This window comes from Oncorhynchus masou, chromosome 27, assembly GCF_036934945.1.
Source record: "Oncorhynchus masou masou isolate Uvic2021 chromosome 27, UVic_Omas_1.1, whole genome shotgun sequence".
Taxonomy (NCBI): Eukaryota; Metazoa; Chordata; class Actinopteri; order Salmoniformes; family Salmonidae; genus Oncorhynchus; species Oncorhynchus masou.
Window position 1 is genome coordinate 61,065,956 of NC_088238.1, and position 19,659 is coordinate 61,085,614.

Sequence of the window (19,659 nt, forward strand, 5' to 3'; positions counted from 1 at the left end):
GGGAGCTGAAGGATGGGACTGGATGGTGATCAGAGACAGATGAGAGGGGTTGAGTGGAGCTGAAGGATATATATATATTTAAAATAATATACACAGTGGGCTCCAACATTACTGGCACCCCTGACAATGCACAAACAATAATTTAAAAATATATAAACAATATAATTATATAGATAAACTCAAAATACCAACGTGAGAAATCCTGTACATTATTAATGTTTCAATGGAACCAAAATAATTTACTGATTTAATTAAAAATCAACGTCCTGCAAGTCAGCGTTTCACCCCTACAGATTATTGTAAAAAAACATCTATCAAAATTATACCAGGAATTTAATTCCACTTATTTTAATGAATTTAAGTCTTAAGGAACTATATCGAGCAATTACATCACTTCTTGTTTCGCTAGGGAATAGAAATGAGGTAACACGCATGCATTTGCAACATTTACCTAGAACTATGGTAAAACAACAGGTTTCGTGTCACATTGCCTCAGACTAGAAAACTACTGGCAGCCAGTTGTGTATGACACAGATTTTGTGAACTGTAGTAGTGTATTTGAGTTATGACAAGATAACCTACTCTGTATCATAACATCTAGTAATCAACAACAGAGTTATGACAAGATAACCTACTCTGTATCATAACATCTAGTAATCAACAAAAGAGTTATGACAAGATAACCTACTCTGTATCGTAACATCTAGTAATCAACAACAGAGTTATGACAAGATAACCTCCCTCTCTCTATAGCCCTCAGTCTCCCTCCCTCCCTCTCTCTATACCCCTCTCTCTAAACAGGTCCTGCTGTGACACAAATCATACATTTTTTCAGTGTATGGTTTGTCTCTGACTCCTATTTGAAATGGTGTCACCTAATTACTTAAACCACTCCCCTCTGTGTGTCTGTTGGTGACACTGACATTCTAACATTCTGACTCATTCTGTGATGTCTGTTGGTGACACTGACATTCTAACATTCTGACTCATTCTGTGATGTCTGTTGGTGACACTGACATTCTAACATTCTGACTCATTCTGTGATGTCTGTTGGTTCCATTGGTTCCATTGAAACTTTAATACAGTACAGTATTTCTCACCTTGATATTTTGAGTTTCTCTCTATAATTATATTGTTTTTGTATTTGTTTGTATTATTGTTTGTGCATTGCCAGTGATTTTGGAGCCCACTGTATATATATTTCTAAATGTATATATGGGGACTGGAAATGATGCAGACAATTACATTGAGCCACAATCTATTTGCAGTATGAAAGATGACCCACCCCCTAAAAAGAAAAGACACGTCTATTTCAGACGGAATGCAGAGTCCGGAAACGTAAAATGCTAGAAGGCTTCTATTAAAATGAATGATATGTCAATGCTCTTCTCTCTCTGTCTCTCTCTCTCTCTCTCTCTCTGTCTCTCTCTCTCTCTCTGTCTCTCTCTTCTCTCTCTGTCTCTCTCTCTCTCTCTCTCTGTCTCTCTCTCTCTCTCTTTCTCTCTCTCTCTCTCTCTCTCTCTCTGTAGAGTATTCAGGATGCCCTCCAGAGGGCACTGTCCTCTCTACTTAAGACTTCACCTCTCCGCCGAGTCGCCATTGTTACCTTCAATGACGAGGTATTGATTGATTTATTGATTGATTTGGGGTCCAAAAAAATTGAACGAGGCATTGGATTGGGAGGGAGGGAGGGGGCTGAGGGGTGTAGAGAGAGAGAGGGAGGGTGGGTTGGAAGGAGGCTGAGGGAGGGAAAGAGGCTGAGGGAGGGGTATATAGAGAGGAGGGAGGGAGGGTGGGTTGGAGGGAGGCTGAGGGGGGTATATAGGGAGGAGGGAGGGAGGGTGGGTTGGAGGGAGGCTGAGGGGTATATAGAGGAGGGAGGGAGGGTGGGTTGGAGGGAGGCTGAGGGGTATATAGAGGAGGGAGGGAGGGTGGGTTGGAGGGAGGCTGAGGGGTATATAGAGGAGGGAGGGAGGGTGGGTTGGAGGGAGGCTGAGGGGTATATAGAGGAGGGAGGGAGGGAAACAGGTCCTGCTGTGACACAAATCATACATTTTTTTAATGTGTGATTTTTCTCTGACTCCTATTTGAAATGGTGTCACCTAATTACTAAACCACTTTCCTCTGTGTGTCTGTTGGTGACACTGACATTCTAACATTCTGACTCAGTAAAACTCAGCAAGCACTCACCTCTTGTTGTGCCTTATCAACATAGAGAGACAGAGAAGCTAAGGACTTATAATATGTAACACATAATCCCATCTCTATGCCTTTTTTTATGTCGTTTAAGACAAGAGTTGTAAGTGTCGTATTACTAACTATGCACTCTACGAAGATTTAGAATAAATTAGTGTTTAGCGCCTTCGGGTTTGAGAAATGCGCTTTACAAATTATTTAAATTAATTATTATTAAAGGCCCAGTGCTGTCAAAAACGTGATTTCCCTGTGTTTTATATATATTTCCACACTATGAAGTTGGAATAATAATACTGTGAAATTGTGAAAATGATGATAATGCCCTTTATGTCAGGACCCGGTTACGAACCTGGGTCTCCGGAGTGAGAAACAGTCACTTAACCAACTGAGCCACGATTAGTCAGCAGAACCCAGAAGATGAGGCAGACACAGCAGTACTTAAGACGGTGTATTTAATAAAGTTCGTTCAATACAAAAATGGCAAATCCAAAAGGTGGTAGGAATTCAAGAGATACTCAAAAACAAAATTCCACAAGAGCATCCACCGGAATCGACAAGAATACACAGAACACTAGGGCTGGGTGCTAACATACAAACACAGAGCACAGAACTGAGGAAACTAAGGGTTTAAATACAATCAGGGGAAACGAGGCACAGGTGCAAATAATAATGGGGAACAAGGGAAAAAACATAAGGTCAAAAAGCACAATGGGGGCATCTAGTGAACAACCCTGGCCAAATCCTGACACTTTAAGTGTAAGAGCTGCCAGAAATGTTTGCTTGTTATGGATGTTTAGGGTTTTGGACCACCAGACAACATTAGCAGTATAAGTTAAAATAGACCCATAACAAAGAGAGTTTCAAACCTCTCTTGCCAATAACAGCTAGTATTCAGGTTACAGATCCCTCCGATTAGGCCGTGAACTCAGACCACTCCCAGACAGTCCGAGCAAAAGTCTTGATTGAGAATTTGCTCTCTGTTTAACCTGTTTAATAAGAAGCTATTTTGGTTTCTTTTTTCTTTTTTTTGACCATTTGAAAACAATCACAGCACTTTAATTGTTATCCAGAACTTATTTGATAAATTGGATAAAAAAAACAGCTGCATTTGGGACCTTTAAAGTTTAAAATAAGGATGACAAGTGTTGTGTTGTACTTGCAGTTGAAACAACAGTGTCTACTACCATCTGTGACATTGTGTTAGCTCTAGTTGTTCCTACTACAAGTTTCGTGTCACATTGCCTCAGACTGGAAAACTACTGGCAGCCAGTTGTGTATGACACAGATTTTGTGAACTGTAGTAGTGTATTTGAGTTATGACAAGATAACCTACTCTGTATCATAACATCTAGTAATCAACAACAGAGTTACATTTACATTTACATTTAAGTCATTTAGCAGACGCTCTTATCCAGAGCGACTTACAAATTGGTGAATTCACCTTCTGACATCCAGCGGAACAGCCACTTTACAATAGTGCATCTAAGTCATTAAGGGGGGGGGGGGGGGGTGAGAAGGATTACTTATCCTATCCTAGGTATTCCTTGAAGAGGTGGGGTTTCAGGTGTCTCCGGAAGGTGGTGATTGACTCCGCTGTCCTGGCGTCGTGAGGGAGTTTGTTCCACCATTGGGGGGCCAGAGCAGCATAACAGTTTTGACTGGGCTGAGCGGGAACTGTACTTCCTCAATGGTAGGGAGGCGAGCAGGCCAGAGGTGGATGAACGCAGTGCCCTTGCTTGGGTGTAGGGCCTGATCAGAGCCTGGAGGTACTGCGGTGCCGTTCCCCTCACAGCTCCGTAGGCAAGCACCATGGTCTTGTAGCGGATGCGAGCTTCAACTGGAAGCCAGTGGAGAGAGCGGAGGAGCGGGGTGACGTGAGAGAACTTGGGAAGGTTGAACACCAGACGGGCTGCGGCGTTCTGGATGAGTTGTAGGGGTTTAATGGCACAGGCAGGGAGCCCAGCCAACAGCGAGTTGCAGTAATCCAGACGGGAGATGACAAGTGCCTGGATTAGGACCTGCGCCGCTTCCTGTGTGAGGCAGGGTCGTACTCTGCGGATGTTGTAGAGCATGAACCTACAGGAACGGGCCACCGCCATGATGTTGGTTGAGAACGACAGGGTGTTGTCCAGGATCACGCCAAGGTTCTTAGCGCTCTGGGAGGAGGACACAATGGAGTTGTCAACCGTGATGGCGAGATCATGGAACGGGCAGTCCTTCCCCGGGAGAAAGAGCAGCTCCGTCTTGCCGAGGTTCAGCTTGAGGTGGTGATCCGTCATCCACACTGATATGTCTGCCAGACATGCAGAGATGCGATTCGCCACCTGGTCATCAGAAGGGGGAAAGGAGAAGATTAATTGTGTGTCGTCAGCATAGCAATGATAGGAGAGACCATGTGAGGTTATGACAGAGCCAAGTGACTTGGTGTATAGCGAGAATAGGAGAGGGCCTAGAACAGAGCCCTGGGGGACACCAGTGGTGAGAGCGCGTGGCGAGGAGACAGATTCTCGCCACGCCACCTGGTAGGAGCGACCTGTCAGGTAGGACGCAATCCAAGCATGGGCCGCGCCGGAGATGCCCAACTCGGAGAGGGTGGAGAAGAGGATCTGATGGTTCACAGTATCGAAGGCAGCCGATAGGTCTAGAAGGATGAGAGCAGAGGAGAGAGAGTTAGCTTTAGCAGTGCGGAGCGCCTCCGTGATGCAGAGAAGAGCAGTCTCAGTTGAATGACTAGTCTTGAAACCTGACTGATTTGGATCGAGAAGGTCATTCTGAGAGAGATAGAGGGAGAGCTGGCCAAGGACGGCACGTTCAAGAGTTTTGGAGAGAAAAGAAAGAAGGGATACTGGTCTGTAGTTGTTGACATCGGAGGGATCGAGTGTAGGTTTCTTCAGAAGGGGTGCAACTCTCGCTCTCTTGAAGACGGAAGGGACGTAGCCAGCGGTCAGGGATGAGTTGATGAGCGAGATGAGGTAAGGGAGAAGGTCCCCGGAAATGGTCTGGAGGAGAGAGGAGGGGATAGGGTCGAGCGGGCAGGTTGTTGGGCGGCCGGCCGTCACAAGAAGCGAGATTTCATCTGGAGAGAGAGGGGAGAAAGAGGTCAGAGCACAGGGTAGGGCAGTGTGAGCAGAACCAGCGGTGTCGTTTGACTTAGCAAACGAGGATCGGATGTCGTCGACCTTCTTTTCAAAATGGTTGGCGAAGTCATCTGCAGAGAGGGAGGAGGGGGGAGGGGGAGGAGGATTCAGGAGGGAGGAGAAGGTGGCAAAGAGCTTCCTAGGGTTAGAGGCAGATGCTTGGAATTTAGAGTGGTAGAAAGTGGCTTTAGCAGCAGAGACAGAGGAGGAAAATGTAGAGAGGAGGGAGTGAAAGGATGCCAGGTCCGCAGGGGAGGCGGAGTTTTCCTCCATTTCCGCTCGGCTGCCCGGAGCTCTGTTCTGTGAGCTCGCAATGAGTCATCGAGCCACGGAGCGGGGAGGGGAGGACCGAGCCGGCCTGGAGGATAGGGGACATAGAGAGTCAAAGGATGCAGAAAGGGAAGAGAGGAGGGTTGAGGAGGCAGAGTCAGGAGAAAGGTTGGAGAAGGTATGAGCAGAGGGAAGAGATGAAAGGATGGAAGAGGAAAGAGTAGCGGGGAGAGAGAGCGAAGGTTGGGACGGCGCGATACCATCCGAGTAGGGGCAGTGTGGGAAGTGTTGGATGAGAGCGAGAGGGAAAAGGATACAAGGTAGTGGTCGGAGACTTGGAGGGGAGTTGCAGTGAGGTTAGTGGAAGAACAGCATCTAGTAAAGATGAGGTCGAGCGTATTGCCTGCCTTGTGAGTAGGGGGGAAGGTGAGAGGGTGAGGTCAAAAGAGGAGAGGAGTGGAAAGAAGGAGGCAGAGAGGAATGAGTCAAAGGTAGACGTGGGGAGGTTAAAGTCGCCCAGGACTGTGAGAGGTGAGCCGTCCTCAGGAAAGGAGCTTATCAAGGCATCAAGCTCATTGATGAACTCTCCGAGGGAACCTGGAGGGCGATAAATGATAAGAATGTTAAGCTTGAAAGGGCTGGTAACTGTGACAGCATGGAATTCAAAGGAGGCGATAGATAGATGGGTAAGGGGAGAGAGAGAGAATGACCACTTGGGAGAGATGAGGATCCCGGTGCCACCACCCCGCTGACCAGAAGCTCTCGGGGTGTGCGAGAACACGTGGGCGGACGAAGAGAGAGCAGTAGGAGTAGCAGTGTTATCTGTGGTGATCCATGTTTCCGTCAGTGCCAACCTACTCTGTATCGTAACATCTAGTAATCAACAACAGAGTTATGACAAGATAACCTACTCTGTACCATACTCTGTACCATAAAATCTAGCTATCAACAACAGAATAATGACAAGATAACCTACTCTGGACCATAAAATCTAGCTATCAACAACAGAATAATGACAAGATAACCTACTCTGTACCATAAAATCTAGCTATCAACAACATAATTATGACAAGATAACCTACTCTGTACCATAAAATCTAGCTATCAACAACAGAATAATGACAAGATAACCTACTCTGTACCATAAAATCTAGCTATCAACAACAGAATTATGACAAGATAACCTACTCTGTACCATAAAATCTAGCTATCAACAACAGAATTATGACAAGATAACCTACTCTGTACCATAAAATCTAGCTATCAACAACAGAATAATGACAAGATAACCTACTCTGTACCATAAAATCTAGCTATCAACAACAGAATTATGACAAGATAACCTACTCTGTACCATAAAATCTAGCTATCAACAACAGAATTATGACAAGATAACCTACTCTGTACCATAAAATCTAGCTATCAACAACAGAATTATGACAAGATAACCTACTCTGTACCATAAAATCTAGCTATCAACAACAGAATAATGACAAGATAACCTACTCTGTACCATAAAATCTAGCTATCAACAACAGAATTATGACAAGATAACCTACTCTGTACCATAAAATCTAGCTATCAACAACAGAATTATGACAAGATAACCTACTCTGTACCATAAAATCTAGCTATCAACAACAGAATTATGACATTATTGCATACGATGCTCTGCCGACTTTTTCTTCGAGTGCAGTCACTGCCATATTCAAGTTTCCCGATGCTAATATGGGCAGACCAAGGTGTGTTCAATGATGGTGTTGTTCTGGGTGAATATATATTTGTGTGTGGGTGGGGGGGATCATTATTTATTTATTTTATTTTTTGACTGGCAGGGCCCAATTATGGCAATATTGTTCTAGAATGTCTTTGGTTGGTGATAGAAGAACCAAATCATTAGCATATAGCAGGTAGTTTATCTCTGTGTCAAATAGTGTGAGTCTTGGGGCTGGAGAATGGTCCAACATGTCTGCTAATTCATTGATAAAATGTTGAAAATGTTTTTTTCTCTCTCTCTTTATCTCTCTCTCTCTCTCTCTCTGACAATTATTCAACAATCAGTTATTTGATTGTTTTCCACACCCACTATCGACATTGTGAGCTCCAATTGTAGGCTATGCACTTGTGATTTAAAACAATCCACAGCTTTGTGGCTACATCATCCTCTCGGGTGTACAATTTTCAATCATTTTATGTATTTCTGTATAGACAGGAGTAATTACATAATTTTAACCAATTTGAATTAAATTGACTTTTGAAGCTTAGGTTCCCATCGTCTATGTTTGTACCAACTAACAGGCCTACCTGTTGCATATATTTGTTATTGTTATAATCATCTTCCCTATCCTCCCTCTCTCTCTAGGTAGTAGTGTATGGTGATGGTTCAGGTGTACCAGCCTCTCTGAGGGACTGGGCTCTCGTTGATTATGACTATCTGAGACAACAGGGTCAACAGTACCACACTCCACACTGTATAGCTGAGAGCTACCAACACCTGTCACTGAGAGTCAAAGAGTGAGTGTCTGTCTGGCTGGTTCTCTGTCCGTCCGTCCGTCCGTTGGTTTCTGTCTGGGTGTTTGTCCGTCGGTTCGTCTGTCTGGCTGGTTGACTGTCTGCCTGGTTGACTGCCTGCCTGGTTGACTGCCTGCCTGGATGACTGACTGCCTGGTTGACTGACTGCCTGTCTATCTGTATGTCTTATTAAAACTATCTCTCTTCCCTTTCTAACCTTCTCTCTCTCTCTCTCTCTCTCTCTCTCTCTCTCTCTCTCTCTCTCTCTCTCTCACTCGCTCTCTCTCTCTCTCTCTCTCTCTCTCGCTCTCTGTCTCTCTCTCTCTCTCTCTCTCGCTCTCTGTCTCTCTCTCTCTCTCTCTCCCTCCCTCCATCTCTAAAGGTTGCGTGAACACGGGGCTACAGCGTTGGGTCCTGCAGCCTTGGTCTCCGTTGCCATGGCGTCTCGATTCGTGGGGTCAAAGGTCAGTCAGAGCTGAGCGTTCCATCCAACAGCAGTTCACTTTCAGTATCACAACCAATCAGATGCCTCATTGAAATTCTGACAGCCTATCAGACATCATGTCTCATTTCTGTCAACTCCTATGTCATTGTTATGACCAATTATAACCTCTCAGTGTTCTGTGTTCTGTGATTGGTTGACCTATAGGTGATATTGTGTACAGACGGGCGAGCTAACATCGGATTGGGTGAGATGGAGGAGAGTCCCGCCCCCTTCTCCTCCCACAAGTCACCTTACTTCTACAGACAGCTAGCCAACGAGGCAGCTAACAAAGGGTTAGTGTACCCTCTAACTAGCTAACAAAGGGTTAGTGTATCCCCTAACTAGCTAACAGAGGGTCAGTGTACCCTCTAACTAGCTAACAGAGGGTTAGTGTACCCCCTAACTAGCTAACAGAGGGTAAGTGTACCCCCTAACTAGCTAACAGAGGGTTAGTGTACCCCCTAACTAGCTAACAGAGGGTTAGTGTACCCCCTAACTAGCTAACAGAGGGTTAGTGTACCCCCTAACTAGCTAACAGTTGGTTAGTGTACACCCAAAAACCTCCATGTACACCAAAGTACAACGCACCCTCAAACATCCAGTAGCTTATCACAAAACTCCTCAGGTCGACTGTGTATTCCTTCACTCTGCAGGGTGATGATTGATCTGTCGTGTATTTTCTGTTTCTGCAGTGTGATAGTTTCAGTGATGACCTTTGAGGGCACAGACTGCAGGTTGGCTGAGGTGGGACTACTGGCTGACCAGACCGGAGGAAGGGTGAGACACACACACCCTCTCCTATCCTCTTACCTCTCCTCATATCTCTCCTATTACCTTACCTCTCCTCTCACCTCTCCTCTCCTCTTAGCTCTCCTCTCACCTCTCCTCTCCTCTTACCTCTCCTCTCCTCTTACCTCTCCTATTACCTTACCTCTCCTCTCCTCTTACCTCTCCTCTTACCTCTCCTATTACCTTACCTCTCCTCTCCTATTACCTTACCTCTCCTCTCACCTCTCCTCTCCTCTCCTATTACCTTACCTCTCCTCTTACCTCTCCTCTCCTATCCCCCTCTTCTTCCTACTCCTGTTCTCATATCTCACCTCTCTCTCCTCCTCCTTTTCTCTCCTCCTGTTCTCTCCCCTTACCTCTCTCTCACCTCCTCCTGTTCTCATATCTCACCTCTCTCTCCTCCTCCTCTCCCTCCTCCTGTTCTCGCCCCTCACCTCTCTCTCTCCTCCTCCCCCTTCTCCTCTTCTCACCCCTCACCTCTCTCTCTCCTCCTCCCCTTCTCCTCTTCTCACCCCTCACCTATCTCCTCCCACTCTTCCTCCTCCTCCTGTTCTCTCCCCTCACCTCTCTCTCTCCTCCTCCTGTTCTCGCCCCTCACCTCTCTCTCCTCCTCCCCCTTCTCCTGTTCTCACCCCTCACCTATCTCCTCCCCCTCTTCCTCCTCCTCCTGTTCTCTCCCCTGACCTCTCTCTCTTCCTCCTGTTCTCTCCCCTGACTTCTCTCTCTCCTCCTCCCCTTTCTCCTGTTCTCACCCCTCACCTCTCTCTCTCTCCTCCTCCTCCTGTTCTCACCCCTCACCTCTCTCTCTCCCCTCCTCCTGTTCTCTCTCCTCACCACTCTCTCCTCCTCCTCCCCCTGTTCTCTCCCCTCACCTCTCTCTCCTCCTCCTCCTGATCTCATATCTCACCTCTCTCTCTCTCCTCCTCCCCTTTCTCCTGTTCTCACCCCTCACCTCTCTCTCTCCTCTTCCTGTTCTCTCCCTTCACCTCTCTCTCCTCCTTCTCCTGTTCTCACCCCTCACCTCTCTCTCTCTCCTCTTCCTGTTCTCTCCCTTCACCTCTCTCTCCTCCTTCTCCTGTTCTCACCCCTCACTCTCTCTCCTCTTCCTGTTCTCTCCCTTCACCTCTCTCTCCTCCTTCTCCTGTTCTCACCCCTCACCTATCTCCTCCTCCTCTTCCTCCTCCTCCTGTTCTCTCCCCTCCCCTCCTCCTGTCTCTCTCTCCTCCCCTCCTCTTTCACCTGAACAGGTAAACAGAGTAAACATTGGTACCGTAGCAACAGAGATCCAGTCAGCTCTGGCCGACAACATCTTAGCGACGGGCGTCAGGGCAACGTTATTAGCAGCTGACGGCATGTGAGCATTGCTTCTTTCAGGGTGAAGTATCACACACAAACACACACCTTGTGTGGATTTCATTCCCAAACTCAATGCTCTTATGTCAGCCATGAAAATATTTGTCATCCTTCCCTCTGCCCCCCCCCCCCCAGGTATTTTCCCTATGAGGAGTGTAACCACTGTCTAGTAAGGGATATAGGAAACGTAACAGAAGAGGTAGAGGTCACCTTTCAGTTTGCCTGCAAGCCTGATAGTACAGAGAGTGAGTGAACACACACACACACACCTAGATTCGCACACGAACACGCATACCCTCTCCCAGTATTCCTTAAGCGGTCACTTTATGTGTATGTGTGTGCATGCGTTCGTGTGTGTGTGTGTTGTACAGGTTTCATGCGTAGAGACAGACTACCGTTCCAGCTACAGCTGTCCTTCACCACCAGAGATCAACAGAAAGTAACACGCATCATTACTGAACAGAGACGGGTTACAACCAGCAGGTAACACACACACACACAGACACACACACACACACACACAGACACACACACACACACAGACACACACACACACACACAGACACACACACACACACACACAGACACACACACACACACAGACACACACACACACAGACATACACACACACACACAGACACACACACACACACACAGACACACAAACAGACACACACACACACACACACAGACAGACTAACACACACACACACACACAGACACACACACACACAGACACACACACACACACACACACACAGACAGACTACACACACACACACACACACAGACTAACACACACACACACACACACACAGACTAACACACACACACACAGACAGACTGACACACACACACACAGACACAAACAGACTAACACACACACAGACACACACACAGACAGACTAACACACACACACACACACACACAGACTAACACACACACACACACAGACACACACACACACAGACTAACACACACACACACTAAATGCCCCCCCCGCTTCTCTCTCTCTCCTGCTGTCCCCTTCTCTCTCTCTCCTGCTGTCCCCTTCTCTCTCTGTCTAGCTGGGTGTGGGCAGGCAGTCTGAACATGTCAGTGTTAGGGGTCCACTGTGCCCAGCTGTGTGCCAGGTTAACTATGAAGGGACGAGTCCATGAGGCACAGAGACAACTCAGAGCACAGCAAGACCTGCTCAAAGACATCAGGTAGGGGTGTATGTATGTATGTATGTATGTATGTATGTATGTATGTATGTATGTATGTATGTATGTATGTATGTATGTATGTATGTATGTATGTATGTATGTATGTATGTATGTATGTATGTATGTATTCATGCATGTATGCATGTATGTATGTATGTATGTATGTATGTATGTATGTATGTATGTATGTATGTATGTATGTATTCATGCATGCATGTATGTATGTATGCATGCATGTATGTATGTATGTATGTATGTATGTATGTATGTATGTATGTATGTATGTATGTATGTATGTATGTATGTATGTATGTATGTATGTATGTATGTATGTATTCATGCATGTATGTATGTATGTATGTATGTATGTATGTATGTATGTATGTATGTATGTATGTATGTATGTATGTATGTATGTATGTATGTATGTATGTATGTATGTATGCATGCATGTATGTATGTATGCATGTATGTATGTATGTATGTATGTATGTATGTATGTATGTATGTATGTATGTATGTATGTATGTATGTAGAGTTGAAGTCGGAAGTTTACATACACTATTAGTTTACATGCACGATTCGTTTTTGGTAGCCTTTAAATTGCCTTTAAATTGATTGCCTTTAAATTGTTTAACTTGGATCAAATGTTTCGGGTAGCCTTCCACAAGCTTCCCACAATAAGTTGGGTGAATTTTGGCCCATTCCTCCTGACAGTAACTGGTGTAACTGAGTCAGGTTTGTAGGCCTCGTTGCTCGCAAACGCTTTTTCTGTTCTGCCAGCAAATTTTCTATGGGATGAGGTCAGGGCTTTGTAATGACCCCTCCATTACCTTGACTTGGTTGTCCTTAAGAGACTGCGTTGAGCCATTTTGCCACAACTTTGGAAGTATGCTTGGGGTCATTGTCCATTTGAAAGACCTGTTCGCGACCAAGCTTTAACTTCCTAACTGATGTCTTGAGATGTTGCTTCAGTATATCCCCATAATTGCCCTACCTCGTGATGCCATCTATTTTATAAAGTGCACCAGTCCCTCCTGCAGCAAAGCACCCCCCACAAAATGATGCTGCCACCCCCGTGCTTCACGGTTGGGATGGTGTTCTTCAGCTTGCAAGCCTCCCCCTTTTTCCTCCAAACATAACAACGGTCATTACGGCCAAACAGTTCTATTTTTGTTTTATCAGACCAGAGGACATTTCTCCAAAAAGTACAATCCTTGTCCCCATGGGCAAGTTGCAAACCGTAGTCTGGAGTGGAGCAGTGGCTTCTTCCTTGCTGAGCGGCCTTTCAGGTTACGTCGTTATAGAAGGGTTACACACACACACATGGAAATGTTATGAGATAATGTGAACAGCCATAAATAGTGAGTCTTTCTCACTGCTGCTGCTTGCATATTGTCTCCGACTACTGTTCTTTGGAGAGTCTCTGCATGGGGGCAGTAAACACTACCTTTATAAAGGACATACCCAGTCTGCTTGTCCTTGAAATGACCACATTTTTTGCATGTATCTGTATCTGACAATCCATTTGTTGGCCCACTTTGTGTTGGTGAGTGAAGGTAACACATTAAGCTGCTATGGATGCTAGTGTTCATCTCTAGGAGACAGAACGCGTCTCCTTCCTGAGCGGTATGACGGCTGCGTGGTCCCATGGTGTTTATACTTGCGTACTACAGTTTGTACAAATGAACGAGGTACCTTCAGGCATTTGTAAATTGCTCCCAAGGATGAACCAGACTTGTGGAGGTCTTCCATTTTTTTTCTGAGGTCTTGGTTTATTTCTTTTGATTTTCCCATGAAGTCAAGCAAAGAGGCACTGAGTTTGAAAGTAGGCCTTGAAATACATCCACAGATACACCCCAATTGACTCAAATGATGTCAATTAGCCTATCAGAAGCATCTAAAGCCATGACAACATTTTCGGGAATTTTCCAAGCTGTTTAAAGGCACAGTCAACTTAGTGTATGTAAACTTCTGACCCACTGGAATTGTGATACAGTGAATGATAAGTGAAATTATCTGTCTGTAAACAATTGCTGTAAAAATTACTTGTGTCATGCACAAAGTAGATGTCCTAACCGACTATAGTTTGTTAACAAGAAATTTGTGGAGTGGTTGAAAAACAAGTTTTACTGACTCCAACCTAAGTGTATTTAAACTACCGACTTCAACTGTATGTGTGCGTGCGTGCGTGAGTGTGTGTGTGCGTGCGTGCGTGGGTGGGTGTGTGTGTGTGTGTGTTTGTTTGTTAACCCTATAACCTCTTGTCTCCAGTGAGCAGAGGTCCAACCCAAAGGAGGAGAGTATCTACGGAAACTGGATCGATACCATGACAACCGTCTGTGACGACCTCACCACAGACTCCCAGGTGGTCTGTCTGTCTGTCTGTCTGTCTGTCTGTCTGTCTGTCTGTCTGTCTGTCTGTCTGTCTGTCTGTCTAAAGGCCCTATATCTATGTACATGGGGCAGCAGCCTCTAAGGTGCAGGGTTGAGTAACTGGGTGGTATCCAGCTAGTGATGGCTGTTTAACAGTCTGATGGCCTTGAGATAGAAGCTGTTTTTCAGTCTCTCGGTCCCAGCTTTGATGCACCTGTACTGACCTCGCCTTCTGGATGATAGCGAGGTGAACAGGCAGTGGCTCGGGTGGTTGATGTCCTTGATGATGGTTTTGGCCTTCCTGTGACATCAGGTGCTGTAGATGGGTCCTGGGGGCCGGTGATGCGTTGGGCAGACCCTGCAGTCGCCGTACCAAGCGGTGATACAGCCCAACAGAATACTTTCAATTGCGCGATATCAGATTGTCAGTGACTCCGAGGAACTTGATGCTTTTCAACAACTCCACTACGGTCCCTTCGATGTGGATAGGGACGTGCTCCCTCTCCTGTTTCCCTGAAGTCCACGATCAGCTCCTTTCTTTTGTTGAGGGTTCTTTTCCTGGCACCACAACGCCAGGGCCCTCACCTCCTCCCCGTAGCTTGTCTCGTCATTGTTGGTAATCAGGCTGAGTTGGAGTCGAGCATGGTCATGCAATCATGGGTGAACAGGGAGTACAGAAGGGGGCTGAGCATCCACTCTTGTGGGGCCCCTGTGTTGAGGATCAGCGTGTTGTTTCCTACCTTCACCACCTGGGGGCGGCCCGTCAGGAAGTCCAGGACCCAGTTGCACAGGGTGGGGTTTAGACGCAGGCCCCGAGCTTGATGATGAGCTTGGAGGGTACTATGATGTTGAATGCTGAGCTGTAGTTAATGAACAGTATTCTTACATAGGTATTCCTCTTGTCCAGATGGGATAGGGCAGTGTGCAGATGCGATGGCGATTGCATCGTCTGTGGATCTATTGGGCGATATAATCGCTTTCACACTCTATATTGGTATAGAATCACTTACCCACTCTATATTGGTATAGAATCGCTTTCCCACTCTATATTGGTATAGAATCACTTACCCACTCTATATTGGCATAGAATCGCTTTCCCACTCTATATTGGTATAGTATATCTTTACCACTCTATATTGGTATAGAATCGCTTTCCCACTCTATATTGGTATAGAATATCTTTCCCACTCTATATTGGTATAGAATCGCTTTCCCACTCTATGTTGGTATAGAATATCTTTCCCACTCTATATTGGTATAGAATCGCTTTCCCACTCTATATTGGTATAGAATCACTTTCCCACTCTATATTGGTATAGAATCACTTACCCACTCTATATTGGCATAGAATCGCTTTCCCACTCTATATTGGTATAGAATCACTTACCCACTCTATATTGGTATAGAATCACTTACCCACTCTATATTGGCATAGAATCGCTTTCCCACTCTATATTGGTATAGAATATCTTTCCCACTCTATATTGGTATAGAATCGCTTTCCCACTCTATGTTGGTATAGAATATCTTTCCCACTCTATATTGGTATAGAATCGCTTTCCCACTCTATATTGGTATAGAATCACTTTCCCACTCTATATTGGTATAGAATCGCTTTCCCACTCTATATTGCTATAGAATCGCTTTCCCACTCTATATTGGTATAGAATCACTTACCCACTCTATATTGGCATAGAATCGCTTTCCCACTCTATATTGGTATAGAATATCTTTCCCACTCTATATTGGTATAGAATCGCTTTCCCACTCTATGTTGGTATAGAATATCTTTCCCACTCTATATTGCTATAGAATCGCTTTCCCACTCTATATTGGTATAGAATCGCTTTCCCACTCTATATTGCTATAGAATCGCTTTCCCACTCTATATTGCTATAGAATCGCTTTCCCACTCTATATTGCTATAGAATCGCTTTCCCACTCTATATTGCTATAGAATCGCTTTCCCACTCTATATTGGTATAGAATCGCTTTCCCACTCTATATTGCTATAGAATCGCTTTCCCACTCTATATTGCTATAGAATCGCTTTCCCACTCTATATTGGTATAGAATCGCTTTCCCACTCTATATTGCTATAGAATCGCTTTCCCACTCTATATTGGTATAGAATCACTTACCCACTCTATATTGGCATAGAATCGCTTTCCCACTCTATATTGGTATAGAATATCTTTCCCACTCTATATTGGTATAGAATCGCTTTCCCACTCTATGTTGGTATAGAATATCTTTCCCACTCTATATTGCTATAGAATCGCTTTCCCACTCTATATTGGTATAGAATCGCTTTCCCACTCTATATTGCTATAGAATCGCTTTCCCACTCTATATTGCTATAGAATCGCTTTCCCACTCTATATTGCTATAGAATCGCTTTCCCAATCTATATTGCTATAGAATCGCTTTCCCACTCTATATTGCTATAGAATCGCTTTCCCACTCTATATTGCTATAGAATCGCTTTCCCACTCTATATTGCTATAGAATCGCTTTCCCACTCTATATTGCTATAGAATCGCTTTCCCACTCTATATTGCTATAGAATCGTTTTCCCACTCTATGTTGCAATAGATTTTTCACATATGTCTTAGTATATGTAATCCCCAGACATTCTAAGAATTTCAGAAAACGTGAAAATGACCATATCTAAGTGCTCTCCAGTTAGATTAATTTTCTTTTTATGTCATACTTTTCCTGGGGTTGTAAATTAACAGATTTTAATGAGATTTAATGTTGCTAATAATACTGTCAGTTCCACTTTAATGGACCAATAAGAAAGAGAGTTCCAAACCGCTCTGCCGATATCAGATCATTTTGTGTTTCCCCCTCCCCATTCAGGCCACTCCCAGACAGTCCGAGCAAAATTCTTGCTTGAGAAATTGCTTCTATTTACATTTTAGTTTTAAAACAATCACAGAACCCAGAAATTATATTGAGATAAAAACAGTTGCATTGGACCTTTAATCGATCAAACAATCAATCGATTGATCAACCAACCAATCAATAAATTAAATCACTCAATCAAACTCTGTCTCTCTATCACTCTCTCTCTCTCTCTCTCTCTCTTGCTCTTTCACAGAATGATCTAACTTCCTGAGGCAAAAGGATAGTTTTCAAGACATTGATAGAGAGAATGAAAAGAGAGACATTTGCCTCAGGATAGAATATGATAGAAAAACCTCCTACTACACAAATGAGGATATCCTCATTGTGTCACTGTGCTAAATCTATTGTGTAATATCTTTCTGTCCCCCAATATCTTTCTCTCTTTCCCCCATATCGCTCTTCCTGTCACGCCCTCCCTCTCAATTTCTCCAAGACGAGAGCAAGACCAAGGACCTACAGGCCTCTGAGTCTACTCCCGTAAACCTATGTCTAGTCCACACACACACACTCACCTGACACCTCTCCCTGTGTTTGCTCCCAGGCCCTCTCTGATGAGGCAGCTAAGGTGGTGTACCAGATGAAGAGAGCCAGCAGTGTGGGCCAGAGAACAAGGAAACAGACTGACATGGTGGCTCTGTGAAACCAGCAGTGTGGGCCAGAGAAGGAGGAAACAGACTGACATGGTGGCTCTGTGAAACCAGCAGTGTGGGCCAGAGAACAAGGAAACAGACAGACATGGTGGCTCTGTGAAACCAGCAGTGTGGGCCAGAGAACAAGGAAACAGACAGACATGGTGGCTCTGTGAAACCAGCAGTGTGGGCCAGAGAACAAGGAAACAGACAGACATGGTGGCTCTGTGAAACCAGCAGTGTGGGCCAGAGAACAAGGAAACAGACAGACATGGTGGCTCTGTGAAACCAGCAGTGTGGGCCAGAGAACAAGGAAACAGACAGACATGGTGGCTCTGTGAAACCAGCAGTGTGGGCCAGAGAACAAGGAAACAGACAGACATGGTGGCTCTGTGAAACCAGCAGTGTGGGCCAGAGAACAAGGAAACAGACAGACATGGTGGCTCTGCGAAACCAGCAGTGTGGGCCAGAGAAGAAGGAAACAGACTGACATGGTGGCTCTGTGAAACCAGCAGTGTGGGCCAGAGAAGAAGGAAACAGACAGACACGGTGGCTCTGTGAAACCAGCAGTGTGGGCCAGAGAACAAGGAAACAGACAGACATGGTGGCTCTGTGAAACCAGCAGTGTGGGCCAGAGAAGAAGGAAACAGACAGACACGGTGGCTCTGTGAAACCAGCAGTGTGGGCCAGAGAAGAAGGAAACAGACAGACACGGTGGCTCTGTGAGGAGCCAGTCCAGAGCAGTCACAGGTGGCAGAGCCAGTTGGTAGCCATGTTAGAGACTGTCCACTCTCTCAAATAACTCCTAATTTACTACCTAAATATTATATAAATACATGTTGTATGATTGTTTGGTACTGTACATAAAAAATATATTAAGATGGTGTTTTGATTTTGTTATAAGACCTATTGTAAAGTTACCCATGGGAGTCCTTTTCCCAGATGGCTTCAACCTGCTGGTTTCTCTTTATTCAATTCAATTCAATTCAAAGGGCTTTATTGGCATGGGAAACATGTGTTAACATTGCCAAAGCAAGTGAGGTAGATAATATATAAAGTGAAATAAACAATAAAAATTAACAGTAAACATTACACATACAGAAGTTTCAAAACAATAAAGACATTACAAATGTCATATTATATATATATATGTATAGTGTTTTAACAATGTACAAATGGTTAAAGGACACAAGATAAAATAAATAAGCATAGATATGGGTTGTATTTACAATGGTGCGTGTTCTTCACTGGTTGCCCTTTTCTCGTGGCAACAGGTCACAAATCTTGCTGCTCTGATGGCACACTGTGGAATTTCACCCAGTAGATATGGGAGTTTATCAAAATTTGATTTGTTTTCGAATTCTTTGTGGATCTGTGTAATCTGAGGGAAATATGTCTTTCTAATATGGTCATACATTGGGCAGGAGGTTAGGAAGTGCAGCTCAGTTTCCACCTCATTTTGTGGGCAGTGAGCACATAGCCTGTCTTCTCTTGAGAGCCATGTCTGCCTACGGCGGCCTTTCTCAATAGCAAGGCTATGCTCACTGAGTCTGTACATAGTCAAAGCTTTCCTTAATTTTGGGTCAGTCACAGTGGTCAGGTATTCTGCCGCTGTGTACTCTCTGTGTAGGGCCAAATAGCATTCTAGTTTGCTCTGTTTTTTTGTTAATTCTTTCCAATGTGTCAAGTAAATATATTTTTGTTTTCTCATGATTTGGTTGGGTCTAATTGTGCTGCTGTCCTGGGGCTCTGTGGGGTGTGTTTGTGTTTGTGAACAGAGCCCCAGGACCAGCT

The 19,659-nt window shown here is 44.8% G+C and overlaps 1 protein-coding gene across 1 annotated transcript in view; it reads left to right on the forward strand.

Moving 5' to 3' along the window:
- Positions 1 to 18,735, forward strand: part of LOC135516473 (circularly permutated Ras protein 1-like) — a 25,730-nt gene extending 6,995 nt beyond the window's left edge. Inside the window, exons 9-19 of the mRNA XM_064940809.1 lie at positions 1,530 to 1,619; positions 7,966 to 8,117; positions 8,497 to 8,578; positions 8,764 to 8,891; positions 9,291 to 9,375; positions 10,635 to 10,741; positions 10,876 to 10,985; positions 11,112 to 11,223; positions 11,810 to 11,950; positions 14,225 to 14,318; positions 17,778 to 18,735. Coding sequence (XP_064796881.1) covers positions 1,530 to 1,619; positions 7,966 to 8,117; positions 8,497 to 8,578; positions 8,764 to 8,891; positions 9,291 to 9,375; positions 10,635 to 10,741; positions 10,876 to 10,985; positions 11,112 to 11,223; positions 11,810 to 11,950; positions 14,225 to 14,318; positions 17,778 to 17,876 — 1,200 coding nt within the window. The 3' untranslated portion in view covers positions 17,877 to 18,735. The remainder of the gene's footprint in view (positions 1 to 1,529; positions 1,620 to 7,965; positions 8,118 to 8,496; positions 8,579 to 8,763; positions 8,892 to 9,290; positions 9,376 to 10,634; positions 10,742 to 10,875; positions 10,986 to 11,111; positions 11,224 to 11,809; positions 11,951 to 14,224; positions 14,319 to 17,777) is intronic.
- Positions 18,736 to 19,659: the final 924 nt, after the last annotated feature.